Here is a 21351-nt window from a genome sequence, read left to right as displayed (position 1 = left end):
TAGCTTAATATTGGGTTAATTAGTGTTTGTGAACCTATATTAATAACTTTTTTGAGGATGAAGTATGAATTAAAGGAAAAAAAAAGCCTTCCAATTAGTTACTAATAATGCTATCACAAAAACTTGATTCAGTGTTGTTGTTGTTATGTGCCGTCGAGTCGGCCCCGACTCATAGCGACCCCTCCTTGGGTTTCCGAGGCAGTTATCACTACGGAAGTAGGATTGCCCAACCTTCAGTGTAGAAAGAATTTACCAAATAATTTTGTTGTTAGTATTTATACGATCTAAAAGATATTATATTTAAGCAATTTATAAATTTACTTAGCACATATTATTCTATGATTAAAGTTGATAATAAACATTACTGGGATTCTGTATTGTCTGGTATCAGAGAAAACCCAGAGAGATGGGGATGTGACACCAAGTGTTATCATATTGGGTGACACCAACCCCAGGTGCACCCCCATATTATGCAATATGAAAATAATTAAAAGTGAGTTAAACCTGTATGCATTGATATGGAAAGATCTTGAAGAGGTTCAGTAATAATATGCAAATTTTATACAAAGTTATAAATGTACATCACCAAATTCACTCCATTGAGTCTATTCTGACTTATAGTACCCCTCCACCCCCAAATTTCAAAGGCAGTAAGTATTGGCAAGTAAGTATTTCCTTGCAGAAGTAGATTGCCCCATCTTCATTCCACAGAGCAGCTGGTGGGTTTGAATTGCCAACCTTCTGATTAGCAGTCAAATGCCTTAGGCACTGCACCACCAGAGCTCTCTATAAATATGCATAACGAAAAAACCAAACTCATTGTCATCAAGTCAGATCTGATTCATAGCAACCCCTCCTTGGGTTTCCGAGGCAGTATCGCTATGGCAGTAGATTGCCCAACCTTTCTTCCGAGGAGTGGCTGGTGGGTTTGAACCTCCAGCCTTTTGGTTAGTAGTCAAATGCCTTAGGCACCATGCCATCAGCACTCCTATAAATATAGATACATACATATATGTAAATATGTGTCTATTTTAAAAGAGTATTATTTGAATGATCTTAAGAAACAAAGCCCAATGATTTCCTCTGGGGAAACACCCTGGGAACCTAAAGTAAGAGATGGATTTACTTTTTATTTTATATCATTTTGTATGGTTTCCATTTTTAGTATCTATTATTATTACATTTTCCATTGTAATGTTTTAAAATGTAGAAGCATTACATATTTTTTACATTCCATATAATGCAATTGAAACTGAATAAAAATGACAGCTTATACAGCATTAAGTATTTCAAATAGTATAATAAAAATAATTAACATAAATGACAATAATTTTTCTATTAAAAACCTTAGGCTTAGAAATAATAAATAAAAATATTGCATAAATTAATTAAAAATCAGTGTAACTTTATAAAAATTTTACAATTTTAAGTACTATTTATTGACTCCCTACTATATATGAATTAAATCTTTCTACAGGTAGTGATAAGCAAGACAGTATACAGCTCACATTCCAGCATATAAACTTTTACTAATACCCCAATCTTATGACTAATTCTTTAATTGCAAATATAATACATGATTTCAAGGAAAGGGAAGAATGTATCAGATTTAAGATTTCTGGGTCCCATGATGCACTCTGAATCAAAATAACTTTTTTCATGGTGGCTGAAATGCTTATTTACTACCAAAAAGTGATCTTTTTTCCTCCAGAGTGTATCCATAGCATTTGTCATCTCTGAATTTCTCAGTGGTTAGATTTTTGCTTTATCTTTAAGAGAGCAAATCACCAGATCTTCTCTGCTACAGAGTTACAGGTAGGTTTGAACTTTAGACCTTAGGATTAGCAGCCGAGCACCTGACTACTACACCACCAGGGCTTCTCCTTACATTGTGTTGCTGTGATTATGTGCCATTGAGTCAGACCCGACACATAGTGACCCCTCCTTGGTTTTCCAAGGTCCTTACATTAGTGAGATGGAAATCAGTCCCAGCTCTCTGACTCTAGACTCCAAATCCTACCACATCATCCAATGCTCTGGTGCTTACAGGACTGCCAGAGCCTGAATGAGGACCCTAAAAGTCAGTAAACAAATGCCTGACATTCAAGTAAAGAACTATGTGAGATGCAGTTGGCCATACAAGAAGATATCTTTTTCCACTAAGACAAAGGAACTGGGAAATCTCTACAGAGGTCTTGATTCAGATAAAATTAGGTTTCCGCTCATTCTAGAAGAGATACCAGCCAAATCTGCCTCAACTGGAAGTTGGATCAGCACCAGTCAATTTTTTTTTCACTTTAAGAAACACTTACATAATGTTTCCAAAGTGTCATAAACATTTAAAATATGTTAACCCATTTCATTGGCTGATCAATGTTATGAGGTAGGTATTATTATTACCATTTTATAGATTAAGAAAATGTGACATGAAAAAATCAGATAACTTTTCCATTTCACATTTACACCAAGAAAGTCAGACTCCAGAATCCACTCTTAGCTGTTACACCACAATTATCTCCTCTGAAACAATATCTCCCTTTGTTTTAAATATGCTCATATTCTGGTTGTCTGCTGTGTTGATCTCAGGTTTTTAGTAAAGTGATTCCTTGACCTATCAAACAGAACTTGTCAGGAGAAAATCAGACCCAAAGATGGATCAGCTGCAAGCCTTTGGAGACACTGGGCCAATGGAGATTAACTTGGGAGACCAAGTTTCAGGAGTGTTCAAAAAGGTTGGATCCAACTGCAGCCCCCAAAATCTCCTATGAGGCCAGTAAGATTTCAGAGTATTCATCACAGTAGGCACAGAAAAATTATGACTCACCCTTCTAAAGTTAAAAAACATTAAAAAAATTATAACCAGTTGAGTAGTTTCATAATAATTTCAGAGACTCCCATAATAAATAATGTTTCTAACAGCTAAGATTTAGTGAACAGTTAGTTCATACTAAGATCTTTACAGGGATTATGTTATTTTCCTACATTAACTCTATCATTCCTCATTAACTTCAACTTAATAGGTTGTGTTTTGCCAAAGTTCACACTATAGATGACAAAACTAAGATTTCAGTTTGGTACTGTTTTACTCAGACACTTTGCTCTTAAGCATTTCTCTAAGTTATACATTCATGCCATGACACACGAAATCCTTCACACATAGCAAAATCATGTAAACAAGGCTCTCTATGTCAATGACTAGTTAAGATAAAAATTTTTAATCCAAAAAGTGTTAGAAAGTATAGAAAGAGAAGATGGAAAATATTTGCTCTATTGGATAGGTCAGGGAATCACTTTACCATAAAGCTGAGGTCAACACAGCAGACAACCAAAATATTTGCACAGAATAGTTATATTTGTTTTGTGATAGCAAAAGTGGTGAGTTTGAACTGCATGATCTATGAGACCTGAGACTTTCATGGTTCTCATAGCTCCAGTTGTGAAAGATACTTTGCAGGAAATTCCTTAAAAGGTGGCCCATTCATGGCTGAGGATGTGAACCTACTTCTACAGTATTGTAGCTCAAAATGAGTACATAGAACACGTACTTCATAAGCATGTGGGCAATTTGTTTAAAATATAGATATGTACATGCAACAACTCTTTTACTGAATTAGAGTGGCTAGAGCCATGAGTTGGGAATCAGCATTTACACAGTAATCCTCATTAAGATAGTGCATTAAGGATCAAAAACTACATAAGCAATAAATAAACCTAAATGAAATATTATTATAGTGATAAGAAAATTTCCTGCCTGAGCATTTACTCAAAGGACCTACATGCCAATATCAAAGTGCTTTTGACAAAATAGTGATCACCTGGCCTTGAAACATAGAAATTATCTTTTTTTCTTTTCATCAATTAAAGAATCAAAGGTGCTCTGGTGTCATAGTTGAGAAGGCATTTGGCTGCTTACCAGAAGGATAGTGATACAAACCCATCAACTGTTCCAAGGGAGGAAGATAAGGCAATCTACTTCCATAAAGATTTAGAGCCCTGGAAACACAATGTGGGTCATTATGAGTCAGAATCAACTCAATAACAGTAGGTTTATTTAAAGAATAAAGTCATCACATGTTGTGATTATTCTTTAATTGAAGTCATTTTTTTACCCCAGAGTTTCTTCATAGCATTTGTCACCTCTGAATTTCTAAGGGTGTAGATTAAGGGATTCAACATAGGAGTTATGACTGTATAAAACACACTCAATGATTTGTCAATGGGGAAAGTCTTAGCAGGTCTTGCATACATGAAAATACAGGGAACAAAGAAGAAAACCACCACAGTGATGTGGGAGCCACAAGTGGAGAGGGCTTTTCTCCTCCCTTCTTGACTAAGGTTCTTTAGAGAGTGTAGGATAACACCGTAAGAAATGAGTAAGAGCAGAAACACGACAGTGCAGATTACTCCTCCATTGGCCGCCACTAAGAAGCCAATGATATAAGTGTCAGTACAGACAAGTTTCAATAGAGGGTACATGTCACAGAAAAAGTGATCAATGACGTTGGGACCACAGAATGGGAGCCCATAAATAGAGCTAAGGTGGATTACTGAGTGCAGAAAGCCTCCAACCCAGGACACTATCAGCAGCAAAACACACACCCATTGTCGCATAATAACCAAATAATGCAAGGGCCTACAGATGGCCACATAGCGGTCATAGGCCATCACCAATAGAAGAAAGACCTCTGATCCACCAAAGAAGTGTTCTGTAAAAAGTTGAACCATACAAGATTGGAAGGATATGGTCGGTTTCCCAAAGAACAAGTCTGAAATCAATTTGGGGGAGATGGCTGATGAATAAATGACATCCATAAATGATAAGCTTCCAAGAAAGAAGTACATGGGTGAGTCCAGGGACTTACTGACAGTTACAATCACCACAATAAGCAGGTTGCCCACCATGGTCAAAATGTAGAAAAGCAAGAAAATAACAAAAAGTACTTTTTGTTCCTTTGGATTCTGTGTGAGTCCCAGGAGGACAAAGTAAGTCACATTGTTCCTCGGTTCCATCTATTTTTTTGTGGGTAATGCTTTCATATATTAGAAGCAATTTGCCTGTAAAACAATTAAGACACTTGAAATACATTATAATATTTGTCTTTTATTTTTATGTTCAATTAAAAAATGTGTAAGGAACACTTATTATATCAAACCTATCACTGATATTGACATACTGCACTGAATAAGACATAGTTCTCTCTGCTTACTGATGTGATATACACAATGATAGGATCAGACTGTTAGATACCAATGCAAATAAGTGTCATAATTAGATTCACACAAGGCTAAGAGTGCAGAGTGTAGGAACATCTTAATCAGACAGGGATCAGCAGTGGCTTCCGAGAGGAAACAATGCTTTGGCTAAGGTATAAAGGAGAAGTGAGAGGAAATGAAATGATGGAAAGGGAATTTCATGAAATGGTATGTGAAATATAAAATCACTGAAGTATAACACTTGATGACTGCCTAAAGTCATTTAAATGTTCAAAGTTGGTAGAATAAATTACGAAAGGAAGGTCTTTGTCCTAAATTTCCTGTTAACCCACTGGAACTTCCTTCTTAATGACTTTCTTGGCTCTTCCTCTTTTTCCTGATCAATAAATGCTGATGACACAACTTGACTTGCTGAAAGTGAAGATGACTTGAAGCACTCACTGATAAAGACCAAATACTACAGTCTGCAGTATAGATTACACCTCAACATAAAAAACATATATATATTAAAATCTTCATAACTGAACCAATAAGAAACATTATGATAGATGGAGATAAGATTGAAGTTGTCAGGGATTTCCTTTTACTTGAATCCTTGGATCTACAGTCAACACTCATGGAAGCAGCAGTCAAGGAATCAGACATTGTACTGCACTGTGCGAATCTGTGGTATCAGACTTTTTAAAAGTTTTAAGAAGCAAAGACGTCACTTTGAAGACTAAGGTGTGCCTTAGTCATTGTATCTTCAAACACCTCATAAGCATGTGAAAGCATGACAATGAAAAAAGAAAATATGAGGAGGAGCTGATGCCTTTGAATTGTATTGACAAATACTGAAAATACATGAACTGGCAGAAGGATGAACATATCTGTCCTGAATGAAGTGCATCCAGAATGCTCCTTGGAAGCAAGAAGAGCTAGACTTTGTCTCACATAATTTGGTCATGTTGTTAGAAGCAACTATTCCCTGGAGAAGGATATCACGCTTGATAAAGTAGAGGGTCAGTGAAGAAGGGAAGACCCTCGATGGGATAGATTGACCCAGAGGCTACACTGGCTGCAGTGATGGGCTCAAGCTTAGCAAGGATTGTGAGGATGGTGCAGGACTGGGTAGTGTTTTGTTCTGTTGTACACAGGGTCACTGTGGGTCAGAGCTGACTAGATGGCTCCTAGCAACAACAAGAATATTAATGCTAAAATACCCCAATTTTATATCTTCAGCCCCTACTAATCCCATAATTTTCAAACTTACATTTTGACTAATCAAGATAAATCTCTAATCTCTAATCAAGTCAACATTTGTAAAAATTCCTGTTTAATATTCTATACTAAATCTATTCCTTCCTCGATGTTGTGCATTTCAGTCAAAGGTACCACCTTCCATCTCACTGTTCAGACTAAACATCTCACCATGCCCTTTGCTCCTTTATTCTTCTCATATTACATATCACTACTTGTGATTACACATCACAACTAATCTTATTGACTCTACCTTCAAAATAAATCACGAATTTAATAATTCTCACTCTTTCTCTGTAACTTCTCTGGCCTATTACAGTGGACTCCTGTCCTATGTGTTTTCATTCTTACCTCCAACAATCTGTTCACCTGAAGGAACCCTGATGATGCTTTTAAAATCTTATTCAGATCATGTCACCTCCCTGCTCAAAACCTCCACAGTTGATCCCATCACACACTCAATAAAATCCAGTCTTCCATCTTGGACTACAAGACCCTGGATGACTTGAATCCAGGAAACACCAGAACTCATCTCTTACAATTCTCTGAGTTCACTCTGTTCCACTTGTTCCTATTCTTCATATACTGTATACAAAATGCTTTTCTATGCTTTTGTAGATGCTAATTTCAGATATCAGACACAGCTCATCTCTGAAATAATGATAAATATTGAGAAAACATGTATCACAAACTTACTATCATCTTTATGCATTCAATTGGTAAATATTTATAGAGTAATTATATCAGGTGAAGCCTTTCAAAGAAGGTAGCCCCTTAGCCATCATAGAAGGCTCCCTAACTCCTTTAGTTTCCAAGTCTACTCCAGAAGCCGCATCATCAGAGGACAGAGATGGTGGTGGTAAATGAAGAACCATTTTTTCACCATAACTTCTGTATTTTTCCAGATGTATGTACCTACTCAGATTATGAGATTGTTGACCACTTCATTTAAGAATTTTATAATGTTACTAATCATTCCATAACAAACATAAACCCTGACCAGCAACTTTTTAATCTTTCCTTCCACTTATTTCTCAATAACCCCAAACTACCCATGAGGAGGTCTCCACTTACCTGGTTGATTATAACAACTGATTTTAACTCTTTCTTTCCTAATTCTGTAGCTTTGTTTACACACTATGAACAAAAAAATAACAAAACAAAAAAGCCTATTGTAGCTCATTTTAAGATAAATTATGCCATTTTTATGCATGCAGAAACACATAATTTTAATTTATTCAAAGTGTCTAAATCACATTTGTTTTAGGAATTACGTATATAGTTTTACCATTAGATAGTAAATCTATACAGTATATATACTACCTTATGAAAAAATAAATTTCACATAAGGCAGCCTTATTATACCTTTCTAAATCCTGATGTGGGATTTTAAATCACTGTGCAAGTCACCACTCTGGATCAAACTTTGAACCTTAGTAAAATGAGATTCATGAATGCTCTTACTGAACTTTGGTATCTAATGCAATTGAATGTTTGAAAGCATATGTAGCAAGGTGCTTTAACCAACATGGATCATGGATCTTTGTTTTGATATACAATATCTCAAACTCCAATTTATGTATATCAACATATCTCATGAGTCTCTATCCCTCTGAAATGCAAAACAGCATGTTGAGAACATAAATTTTTCATTCCATTTGTTCCACTGAAACAAAATTATATATATATATATATATATATATATATATATATATATATAGTTGTTGTTGTTATGTGCCATCTAGTCGAACCCAACTCATCACAACTCACAACCCCTCCTTGGGTTTCTGAGGAGGTATCACTACAGAAGTAAATTGCCCAACCTTCCTTCCTAGGAGTGGCTCATGAGTTTGAACTGCCAACCTTCTGGTCAGCAATCAAGTGCTTTAGGCACTACGCTACCAGATCTCCTATATACATATATTAATTTATTTTCATGTGTGTGTGTATGTGTGTGTGTGTGTGTGTGTATATATATATGAAAAGAATATATAGATGAGAATATATGGAAAAGAAATGCTAACCGCAAGAACACATGTATTTGTTATATAAAATGTGTACAAAATGTTTGTCAGTTGCTGTGCCACGCCTATATCTTACATACACATCCTCACAGCTAATCTTCACAGTTGCAAGTACAGACAACAATTGTCATCCCCATTCATCCTCAGTTCAGGAAACTGAGACTCAGGATATTTAGTTCACTTTCCCAAGGCATACATTTTAAAGTGGCAAAAAGGAATTAGAATTTAAGTTGTATTAACTTCAAACTACTTTGCTGCCAGCAAAAGTTTTCTTAACATTCCAATTTTTACAAACTCAAGTGATATAATTTCCCACATAAAAAAGCCACACAGTTGCAAAGCTTTGTTTCCCCAATTAACTGATAGAGTCTTACCTTTGGAGTCTGCTTACAGTCTGAAGAAAGACTTTGTAACTCACACATTAGGATATGGCAATCCCTCTTTCAAGGCAGTACAACCACAGGGGCAGGACATTGCATTCTTCCTTAAGGATAGATTTGATTTCATATGGTTAAGCCTGTCCATTTTTTCAGGCTCTTGTATATATTTCATACAATTTTTGTTACTTCCATTATAGTTCTGTTTAGAAGGAATAATACGATGGAAACAGGAAAAAAAAAGAAAAAACTTTCCATTCTTGGACAAGTTATCCAAAAGACAAACAAATCCTGTATCTACATAAGAAAAAGGCAACTAATAAAAAAAGAAAAATCACCATTGAGGTTTTTTTTCCATTTCATCTATTGTGTTAATATGGCCACAGTAGTTGGGCTTGAGATTGTGAGTAGGTTGATAGGCCATTAACTAGTTGTGCTTGACATTTCTAAAGATCATTCATGTAACTTTTTACATGATGCTTTAAACCTAGCCAAGCATCTTCTGAAATAGATTTACTACTGTATGAGAAAATAGCATCTTTCCCCAATAGGGGCAAAGATCACTGGATATTTTATCCCTTTAACTACAACATTTATCATAGAGCCCTCTAATTGAAGTGCGTCCAACATTTGCTTAATTGCATTCATTGGGATTTTCAGTGAAATTTTGAAAGGACATGTATATGTAAAAATACTGCCTGATCAATCACGTAATTAGCATCAGGACTAGTTAAAATGGTGTGAAACTAGTTTCAGAATTATTATAAGACTATTTGGGAGCTCTGGTGGAGTAAGGCATTTGATTACTAACCAGAAGTCTGGCAGTTCAAACTCACTAGCCACTCCTTGGAAGATAGATTGGGCAATCTACTTCCATAGAGATACTGCCTCAGAAACCCAAGGAGGGGTCACTATGGTCAGAAACACCTCAGTGGCAGTGAGTTTGATATTTTTTTGGGGGGTGTGTGGTTAATTGCCACTTAAGAATCAAGTTTTGTCCAGTTACATTTCTCCAGTGGATATGAATTTAATCACTTATTTCCCCACTTTGCCATGGCAAGATTTTATTTTTTGTGTTGTTGTTGTTGTTGTTAAGTGCCATTGAGTCGTTTCCGACTCATAGCGACCCCATGCACAGAACGAAACACTGCCCGATCCCGCGCAAGCCCCACAATCCATGCTATACTTGATCCCATCATCGCAGCCACCGTATCAATCCATCTCCTTGAAGGCCTCCCCATCTTTCGTCGACCCTCCACCCTACCAAGCATGACATCCTTCTCCCGGGAATGGTCCCTTCTGACAACATGACCAAAATAGGTGAGATGAAGTCTGGCCATTCTTGCTTCCAAGGAGCATTCTGGCTGCACTTCCTCCAGGACAGATCTGTTAGTTCTTTTAGCAGTCCATGGTACTTTCAGCATTCTCCGCCAGCACCACAACTCAAAAGCATCAACTCTTCTTCGGTCTTCCTTATTCATTGTCCAGCTCTCACATGTATACCATGTGATTGGAAATATCATGGCTTGTGTCAGGCCCACCTTAGTCCTCGAGGAGATATCCTTGCTCCTCAGCACTTGAAACAGTTCCTTCGCAGTTGACTTTCCCAATGCTACACGTCGTCTAATGTCCTGACTGCTGCTTCCGTTGGCATCGATTGTAGAACCAAGCAACGTGAATTCTTTGACAACCTCAATCTTCTCTCCATTTATTGTGATGCTGCTCATTGGTCCAGTTGTGAGGATTTTTGTTTTCTTTATGTTGAGATGTAATCCATACAGCAGACTGTATTCTTCAATCTTCATCAGTAGGTGCCTTAAGTCATCCTCACTTTCAGCAAGCAAAGTTGTAGCATCTGCATATCTCAGGTTGTTAATGATTCTTCCTCCAATCCTGATACCACGTTTTTCTTCATATAGTCCAGCTTATCAGATTATTTGCTCAACATATAGATTGAATAAGTGTGGAGACAGAATACAACCCTGACGCACTCCCTTCTTGATTTTAAACCATGTAGTGTCCCCTTGTTCTGTTTGAACAACAGCCTCCTGGTCAAGGTACAGATTCCTCATGAGTACAATCAAGTGCTCAGGGATTCCCATTCTTCTCAATGTTATTTTTTGTTTAATACTAATTTATTCTGAATTTAAGTGTTATTAGATATGCTAAAATTTTATCTCCAGTTTAGATGTAAAAACTAATTGTTTATCCAATATTCAACATTTTTAAGTATATAGTAAACACTTGTTTTGTACCAGGTACTATGCTATTATACTCAAGCCATGGTATTTTCAGTGGCCTCATATGCATGTGAAAGCTGGACAGTGAATAAGGAAGACTGAAGAAGAGTCGATGTTTCTGAGTTGTGTGTATCATGGACTGCCAGAACTAACCAATCTTTCCTGGAGGAAGTACAGCCAGAATGCTCCTTGGAACTGAGAAGGGCCAGATTTTGCCTCACCAACTTTGGTCATGTTGTCAGAAGGGACCATTCCTTAGAGTAGGATATCATGCTTGGTAAAGTGGAGGGCCAGACAAAAAGAAGAACACCTTCAATGAGATGGATTGACACAGTGGCTACAATGACGGGCTCAGGTATAGCAGATTGTGATGCTAGGGCAGGACCAGGCAGTTTCGTTCTGTTGTACATAGGGTGGCTACGAGTTGAAGCAGATTCGATTCGATGGCACCTAAAAGCAAAATTCTGCTATGAACTGACAATAAAATAATTAACAAACAACAACAACAACAACAACAACAAAAAACAGATCAGGAAAAGGGCCTGACTGCTCTGATAATATGTTCTTAAAATAGAGTCAAGCAATAAATAAGGGAATGAATTATGAAAGTGGTAACAGCCTGTGATAAATGCTATTAAGACAACAGAAAAATACTGTAGCAGAAAATAAAGGGAGGATGCTCCTGTGGATAAGGTAAGCAGATAAGGCTTCTTTGGAAAGTGATAGATACTTAAACTGGGAGCCAAATGATAAGAAGTCACATCGGAGAAAGAACTGTTACACAGGGAAGGCCTTGAAAAGAGCTTCACAAGTTCAAGACACTGCAAGGCTAGTGTATCTTGAGGTTAAGGAAAGGGAGAGAATAGAACAAACAGGTTGAATCAATGAACAGGAAACAAGTCTTGAGAGAGAAGTATTTCAGGAAGTAGTAAGGGTGAGTGCAAAGGTCCAAAGGCAAGAATGAGATCATTCCAATTGGAGCACAGTGAACATAAGAGTGGTACTGAATGGTGTCAGAGGTCGGTGTCTGTTGTGTAGTGGTTGTGCATGAAACCAAAACCCATTGCCATCAAGTCAGTTCTGACTCACAGCAACCCTTTTAGGACAAAATAGAGTTGTGATATATGGTTTCCAAGGCTGTAATTATTTATGGCAGCAGACTGCCTAATCTTTCTCCCACCAAGCAAGTGGTTGATTGCTGACCTTTTGATCAACAACCAAATATTTTAACCACTACACTGAGCTCCTTTCACAGCATGAAAAGGCCAACTATAATTCAGTGGGAATTTGGGTAAAAAGCTTGCTTTCCTAGTACCAATCAGCTCAGTTCAACTTCTCTAAGTGAATGAATGAGTTTCTGTATGAAAAAAAAAAAAAAATCACAATGATAAGAAAAGAAGATCACGAAGAATAAGGTGGAGATCAATGCTGTTGACGCTGTCAAAGAGTCCACCAAAGACAGTAGCAGCCATAAAAAGCATAAAATCTTCTGGGTGGAAATGGTTCCTTGAGTAAACTTCTTATTTGCCTTCATCTGGATTTTAATTTACAGCTGAATTATTATTATTACAGTTGAGCTTGTTGATGATCATCAAGTCAGTATTTAGGAGAGTAGATAACGCTACTCATCCAGTTAAGTATAATTCCCTTTCCTATTACTAGAAACATCTCACTGGTTGAATTAATTAATGGTTTAATCGTGTCCTTTCAGCTTGTTGTCTCACATCCCTAGAAATTTTGAGTCTTCTTTGAACAACCAAACTGAAGTGGTCCTTGCCATCCTAAAGCACTCTCTATCACATCTCATTTAACTTTTTTTAATCACTTCTCAATCTCTGAATGGATCTTGATTATGTTTAGTTGTTTATTACATGTATCTTTCCACTAAAAGTGTTAGTTCTGCAGCCAAACTTAAAAAAAAAAAAAAAAAAAAAAAATTCTCATTGCCATTGAGCCAAATTTGACTCATGGAGATCCCCATTGGATTTCTGAGAATGGAAATCTTTAAGGAAATAGATGGCCCCACCTTCCTTCCATGAAGCAGGTGGTGGGTTTGAACTGCTGACCTTTTGGTTAGCAGCCAAATAACTTTTCCACTCCACAGCCAAACTATAGAGATTCAAATCCCATCTCAGGTATTTATTAGCTCTGTGAGCTTGAGTAAACTATTGAAAATATGCAAGCTTCAATTGCTTCTTCTGGAAAAGAGGAAAAACTTTATCTACCAGCTAAGGCTCTCATAAGGATTAAATAAGTCAATGCCTTCATAGTGCTAGCCTCATTATAGTAAATACATAATAGCTTTTAGAGCTCTGGTAGCATAGTGTCTAAGGCACTTGACTGCTAACCAGAAGGCTGGCGGTTCAAACCCACCAGTCACTTGGAAGGAAGGTTGGGCAATCTACATCTGTAGTGATACCACCTCAGAAACCCAAGGAGGGGTCACTATGAGTCAGGTCCGACTCAATGGCACATAACAACCACAATACTTTTATTAATTATTATGTTACAGCTTTCTTATTTGTTGTTAAAAATATTAAAATTTGGAGACTTTCTGAAGTTTATTTTTATTTCTGATATATTCAAAATTTTAAGGTGGATTTTTCAGAGTGTCAATCTTCTCCATCTTCAATGAATTCTACTGAGTTTACCCCCAGATTTCTGAAATTTCATCCCTGTCCCCAAGGGTAAGTCTACATATAATTAAACAGCAAGTATAACTCATACATTTCTTAAAAAGTCAGATATATTATGTGTTAGGTAAATCTTAAAAATTATTTTTCAAAAGGAAAACTACTGATGCAATTCCTCATCTGTAAAAAAATCTTCCTTTCAAATCCGTTCATATTCTATTAACCTGTGTGTTCACCTCACAGTTATAGTAAAGTGATTTCTTGACTTTTCATGCACAGCTTTTCATGAGAAAATCAGAACCACAAATGGATCAGCTCCAAAATCATACACACATGAGGCCAATGGAGACCAAAAAAAAAAATTGAGACAGAGATTCAAGAATATCTGAGGAGGCTGGATTCAATTGCAACCCCCAAGAGCTGCTACTAGGCCAGTCAGCTTTCATAGCATTCTTCTTCACAGTACTACTCGAGTTGGAGAAGATTTGGGCTTGTAACTCTTCTAAAATTAATAGGAGCCTCATTTTGTTTGGGTTAATATCTCCGTGGGTCTGGCCCTGGTCCCTGTTCCCTTAGTTGAAGAAGCTGCTTTCTTGTATGACATCATCTCATTTTATATATATATGTATATGTGTGTGTGTGTGTGTGTGTAAAAAAAAAAAAAAAAAAAAACTCACTGCCATCAAGTCGATTCCAACTCATAGCAAACCCCTTAGGCTTTCCAAGGTGGTAAATCTTTACAGAAGTAATTTGTCCAGTCTTCCTTCCACGGAGTGGCTGGTAGGTTTGAACCACCAACCTTCTGGTTAGCAGTCAAATGCCTTAGGGATTATGCTACCAAAGCTCCTAACATATATGTATTTCTACTTGAACTTCATGCAGTTTTGTATATTGATTTACTATGTGCTAGGTAAGGAGCTCTGGTGGCATAGTGGCTAACATATTTGGCTTCTAAGCTGAAGGTTGGCAGTTCAAACACACAAGATGCTCCCCTGAGGAAGATGAGGCAATCAATTTCTATAAAGATTCACTGCCGTGGAAACCCAATGGGTTTCTTATATGCATATTTTGCAGGAATGGGTGATAATGTCCAGTATGCCATATGATTAACAGCATGTTTTATTTACCTAGTGCCACTCTGACAAGAATATACCACAAATGGGATGGCTTGAAGAAACATGAGTTTATTCTTTTATACTATGGAGGCTTCAAGTCTGAGTTCAAAATGCCAGGCTCTAGGGGCTGGGTGAAAGCCCTTCAACCTTGGGCTTCAGCTCCACCTCCTGCTCGTGGCCCACTGGAGCTGGAGGCTTTTCTTCATTCAGACAGCTGCTGGCTGCTGAGGCTGACAAGCCCAAGGTTGGCAAGTAAAAAGGCACAGTCCTGATGTTACCAAACCACATAGCAGGCTATTAATTGAAATTCATTGAAAGTCCCAAGGTCCACAGATCATGGCAGGTTACTGAACAATGACATGGCCACATGCAGGGTTCAAGCATGCCATAAGCTAGAGACTGTTCCCCAAGGCTTCTCCTTATATACAGGAAGCAGACCACATCCCTAAAGCTGCTCACAGTAGATTCCACCATGGAGTTGATTACCAGTCTCATCATGGGGAATACTACATCCAGCTGCCTAGCCATTCAACCAGGCCCAGCCAAGTTGACCCAAAAACTTAACTACCACACAACATAATACCCGAGTAAGAAAGCCTTGAGTTTAAATGCTTGACACTTACAGTATGCACTTCAGCAAAACGTGACATCTTTAGGTTTCAGTTACAGGGAAATGAGAAGTCATTCACCATGAGTCAGAATCATCATCATGGCAGCGGTTTGGTTACTTTTGGTTTTATGTGCTAGGCACTGTTAGAGGCACTTAATATATATGAGGCACTTAATATATATGAACACATTTAATTGGCTGAATCACTTTGTGAGGTACTATCGTTATTTTATAGGTGAAGAAAATATAGCATGGAAAGATCAAATAACTTGTTTAGTTCATGTTTGAATCAAGAAAACATGACTTCAGAGTCTGCTCTTAACCACTGCAACACAATTCCTCATCTGAAAAAATTGTCTCCCTTCAAAATCTGTTCTTATTCTAGTGACCTGTTTGTTTATCTCACATTCATAGTAAAGTGATTTCTCGACCTTTCAAACACAGCTTTTCATGACAAAATTAGACCCACAAATGGATCAGTTCCAAAACCATAAACACATGAGGCCAATGGAGAGCAAATAAACAACAACAAAAAAAAAAAACATGAGACAGAGATTCAAGAATATTCAGCGAGGGTGGATTCAATTGCAATCCCCAAGAGCTGCTGCTAGGCCATTGGCTTTCTGAGTACTCTTATTTGCAGGAATGACACATAGAAAAAATGGATCATACCTTCTAAAGCTCAAAGAAAGTTAGAATAATGCGTATGGCTGGTTGAGTAGTTCTCTTATAATTTGAGATGATCCAGTAATAAACACGATTTAAACTACGTCATATTTATGAAGCACTAAGTGCCCTCTTATACTTTACCTGAAATCAGGGTTTTTTTTTGTGTGTGTGTGTGTGTGTGTGTGTTTAATATACTTTGCATGGTTTACTTTAATTTATCCTGATAATACTTCTCATTTCCCCATACTGAACCCCGAAAAGGTGATGTTTTACTAAAGTTCACACTGTAAATGTCAAGCATATAAACTCAAGGCTGTCTTACTCAGATTTTCTGCTCTTAACCATTATGGCATACAAGATCTGTCACTTATTCTTCCAAAATATGCTTGTAGAAATGATACATAAAATCTCCTAAACACTGAGAAACTGTGAAAAGAAAGCTCTCATTGTGAAAAATTAGTTAACAATAAGTTTTCATCCAAATAAAGCAGCAAAAAATAATGGTAAACATTCTCCTTTGGAGGCAGTGAAGAAAAAGGAGATAATTAGATTTCATATGGCAGAACTTTAGAAAGTACCAAAAGAGAAAATGGAGAATAAATAGCAAAGCATTCCTCTTTGCCTGGAATACATATTTTTTTAAAAAACATTCTTTATTGCCAAAGTAGTGGGCTTTCTGGGCATTATTTATGAAGATTTTGAGCGTCATGGTTCTCATAGCTTCTGCTGTAAGGAGTACTTCCCAGGAAGTTCCTTAAAAAGTGCCCCATTAATGGTTGAGAAGGCTAACTTAATATATTATTCAACTTTTGTTCAAAGTGCATGCACAGAACACCTGCTTCAAAAACATCTAGGCAATTTGTTTAAATGTGGATAAGTAAATACAATACCAACCTACTTAATTACAATGTCTAGTGCTGTGTCCTGGGAATCTGGCTTTTAAGTAGATCTAACTAACTCTACTGGTTGAGAGCTCTGGTGGCATAGTGCATAAGACATATGCCTACTAAACAGAAGGCTGGTAGTTCAAACCCACCAGCCACTCCTTGATGGTCGTGAGTTTGGGTTTTTGTTTTGTTTTATTTTGTTTGTAACTGACTGTCAGTATTTTAAAGATCAACAACCAAATAGGCAATAAATAAATTTAAATGGAATACTCCTTTAATGATAATTTCCTGCCTGCAATTTTACTCAAAGTATGCATATGCCAATATCAAACTACTTTGACAAAGAGTGTCCACTTCACATTGAATAACAGAAATTATGTTCTCTTTTGACCGTTAAAAGAATAAATTCATTTTTATCAATGTGATTATTTCTCAGTTGAAGTCACTTTTTGATACCCAGAGCTTCTTCATAGCACCTTTCACCTCTGCGTTTCTGAGGGTGTAGATTAAGGGGTTTAACATGGGAGTGATCATGGTATAAAAGACAGCCACAGCTTTATCAATGGGGAAGGTAGTCACTGAGCGCAGATACACGAATATGCAAGGTACAAAGAATAAGACAACGACGGTGATGTGAGAGACACAGGTGGAGAGAGCTTTGCACCTCCCCTGTGAGCTATAAGTCCTTAGGGAGCACAGGATGACCACATAGGAGACCACCAAAATAAGAAAGTTTAGCAAGCATATGAATCCACTGTTGGCAACAACAAAGAGACCAAAGGTATGAGTGTCCATGCAGACAAGTTTCAACAAAGGGTTCAAGTCACACATGAAGTGGTCTATGATATTCGGGCCACAGAAGGGCAGCCAGACTATGAAGAGGATCTGTATGGTTGAGTGGACAAAACCTCCAGCCCAGGCTACTCCCACCAGCAGACTGCACAGCCTGTGGCTCATGATGGTCGTGTAGTGCAGGGGTTTGCAGATGGCCACATAGCGGTCATAGGCCATCACCGTCAGCAGGATGATCTCAGCAGCACCGAAAAGATGCTCAGCAAAGACTTGAGTCATACACCCCCTGAAAGAGATGGTTTTTCTCACAGCGAGAGTGTCAGCTAGCATTTTGGGGGTCATGGATGAAGAACAGCAGCCATCTATAAGGGATAAGTGAGACAGGAAGAAGTACATGGGGGATTCTAAGGCCCTGTTGGTGCTGATGGTGACCATGATGAGCAGGTTGCCTGCCAGGGTGACCAAGTAGACAATCAAAAACACAGCAAATGAAAATGTTTGAAGCTCCGTGTTTTGAGTCAGGCCCAGGAGGATGAATTCTGTGACATTACTCATCCACTTCATGACTTCAGCTCAGGTGGCAGGTGATGTCCTTAGAAATAAGTCACACTTTCACTTAATGAAAAAAGATATCCATGAGGTGCCTTATTTTTATCAGTTTTACAAAAGGAAGTCCAAGTGTGGAACCATATCAACATTTTTCTTTTTATATGCTACAGGGGACACTATGTTGTTGTTGTTGCTGTTGTTATGTACCATCAAGTCGGACCCAACTCACAGTGACTCCTCCTTGTGTTTCCAAGGCGGTGTCACTACTGAAGTAGATTGCCCAACCTTACTTCCAAGGAGTGGCTGGTGGATTTGAACTGCCAGCCTTCTGGTTAGCAGTCACGTGCCTTAGGCACTGTGCTACCAGAGCTATAAGTGGTATTTATTTTCCTCTGTATAATTTCCTGATTTGTTTATAATTGTCTACAGTAAAAATGGGTAACTTTGAATTTTAAAACTAGTATACTATGCCTCAAGTTTCAAAACCCATTCCATGATATGGCCATGTAGCACAGTCACAGATACCCAAAGATATGTGTTTATTCTTCAAAGTTGCCGGGTATATTTTTCAGAGAAAAGACATACATCAACTAAATTACATTTTTAAACTAACTTAAATACTAAAACACTACAAGATATATATATAGATATATATTTTTTAATTCTTTACTCCATGTAAACCAAAATACCAAACTCACTGCCATGGAGTCGGATCCTACTCATAGCGACCCCTCTTTGGATTTCTGAGGCAGTATCACTACGAAAGTAGACTGCCTGATCTTCCTTCCAAGGAGTGGCTTGTGGGTTTGAACCTCCAGCCTTCTGGTTAGCAGTCACATGTCTTAGGCTCTATGCCACTAGAGCTCCCTTTACAACACGAGGCATCTTTTTTCATATTTGTCAGCTTTTTCATTTTATCAAAAGTGAAAGACTGTACTGTTACATTCTCCCAGTCTCAGAAATAAGGGTAAATAGCATTACCCTATGGGAGCTCAAGTGACGTAGTGGCTAAGGCACTTGACTGCTAACCAGAAGGTTGGCAGTTCAAACCCAACAGCCACTCCTCTGAAGGAAGATTGGGCAATCTACTTCATAGTGATACTGCCTTGGTAACCCAAGGAAGAGTCGCTATGAGTCAGAGACGACTCAATGGCACATAACAACAACAACAACAACAGCATTAGACACATTGTATCATCCTCCTCTGTCTGTGTCCCACACTATGGACACACTCATAGTTTTATTAATTTTTTTACATTTTTATTTACTTTTCATATCTCTAATATTTTATTAAAGAAAATATTTTTTAAAGCTAAATATTTGGAATTTTAAAAGGTGACCATACATATAATGGAACATTAACTGAAACCCACTGCCATTGAGTTGATTCTGACTCATAGTGACCCTATATAGGACAGAGTAGAACTTCCACATAAAGTTTCCAAGACTTTACAGAAACATAGTGCCTCATCTCTCCTGCAGAGCAGCTTGAACCTGCCAACCTTTCGGTTAGCAGCTGAATGCCTTCACCACCGTGCCATCAGAGCTCCTTCATTACCTTGTCATAAAGAGAAAAGAAAGTCCTGACACATGCCACAACATAGATGAACCTTGAACACATTATGTTGAGTGAAATCCATCAGTCAAGAAAGGAAAACTATTGCATGATGCCACTTACATGAAGTATCTGGAATAGGCAAGTATATAGAGGTCACAGGTAGTGGTTACCAGAAGGAAGCAGGAAACAAAGACACAATGCTGAGGGACACTGAGCTCTTGACAAGGATGATGGAAAAGTCTGAATTTGGTTAATGATAATATTGAACAACACAATGAGTGTTACTGCATTGTGTATTTGAAGGCTGTTTAAATGACAAATGTTCTTTTACCTATATATTAACCATCATTTAAAAAAAAATTAAAAGCTTCCCTTCCTATTGATTAATCTGTCCAACCACAGCAAATAATAGAATAAATGTAGACTTGGGAATGATTTCAAAATCAATCCCTGGAGATACAGGAAAAAATCAATCTAAATTAATATTACACGATATTTCACTAATGGCGAATTTACATTAAACCAAATCAAAGGCACTGCCATCAAGTCGGCTCTGACTTATAGCGACCATTCCTTGGGTTTCCGAGGTGATGTCACTATTAACGCTACTCTTTCCTTTCTGTAAGCTTTTATATGTAAATTAATATGTTGTTGTTGTTGTTGTTGTTTGCCGTCGAGTTGCCCCTGACTCATAGTGACCCCTCCTTGGGTTTCCGAAGCAGTATCACTATGGAAGTAGGATTGCCCAACCTTCCTTCCGAGGAGTGGCTGGTGGGTTTGAACCGCCAGCCTTCTGGTGAGCAGTCAAGTGCCTTAGGCACTATGCTACCAGAGCTCCCGTAAATTAATATAATTATATATATTTGTTTTTATTCACTTCTGCATCACCAGTGCTGGTCATAAAGTAAGCACTCACAAAGCATCTGCTGAGGGAGAGTGAAGGAAAAAAAGAGCCAAACGAGAAAGGAAATAGGAGAGAAAAAGGGAAAACAGTTTGGTAGAAGCACAAGGGAAATGGGCTTAAAATGCGAAGACATTTTACACATAAACCCCTTAGGAAGAGCACAACATCGGTTCATTTTGTGCATCAATATCTTTACCTGCAAAAGGAGGCCCACATGTATCTATATTTAGGATTATTGTGAGGAGAAAGTTGTTGGGAAATTACCATAATTGTTGTTATATGGTTTTACTGTTCTCAAGGGAGTGACACTAAAGAAAAATTCGTAATTGCCTCTGAATATCTCCCAAAGGCAGTAATTCTGAAAACTTAAACTAAAAAGTGAGTAGAATAAGGGAAAAAAGGATAAATGTCAAAAAGGAAGGTTGGCAAAATTTATACATATATACATATGCATATATGTATATGCATATATCAAATAAATAAATAAATAACTCCTTGCCATTGAGTCAGTTCCGACTCATGGCAAACCCTCCTTGGGTT

At 37.6% G+C, this 21351-nt stretch overlaps 2 protein-coding genes across 2 annotated transcripts; both read right to left on the bottom strand.

The window, feature by feature from the left end:
* Positions 1–4080: 4080 nt before the first annotated feature.
* Positions 4081–5010, bottom strand: LOC103210889 (olfactory receptor 4A47-like). Its single transcript, XM_007956806.1, has one exon. The coding sequence runs from the start codon at positions 5008–5010 to the stop codon at positions 4081–4083; it is 930 nt and encodes a 309-aa protein (XP_007954997.1).
* Positions 5011–17440: 12430 nt separating this feature from the next.
* On the bottom strand, positions 17441–18391 carry LOC103210888 (olfactory receptor 4C12-like). Its single transcript, XM_007956804.2, has one exon. The coding sequence runs from the start codon at positions 18362–18364 to the stop codon at positions 17441–17443; it is 924 nt and encodes a 307-aa protein (XP_007954995.1). The 5' UTR covers positions 18365–18391.
* Positions 18392–21351: the final 2960 nt, after the last annotated feature.

Source organism: Orycteropus afer, unplaced genomic scaffold (assembly GCF_000298275.1).
Source record: "Orycteropus afer afer isolate SDZICR_OR568_19922 unplaced genomic scaffold, OryAfe1.0 scaffold00666, whole genome shotgun sequence".
NCBI classification, from domain to species: domain Eukaryota; kingdom Metazoa; phylum Chordata; class Mammalia; order Tubulidentata; family Orycteropodidae; genus Orycteropus; species Orycteropus afer.
Note: the sequence above shows the minus strand (reverse complement) of the source record. Positions and strands in the feature narration are given on the sequence as shown.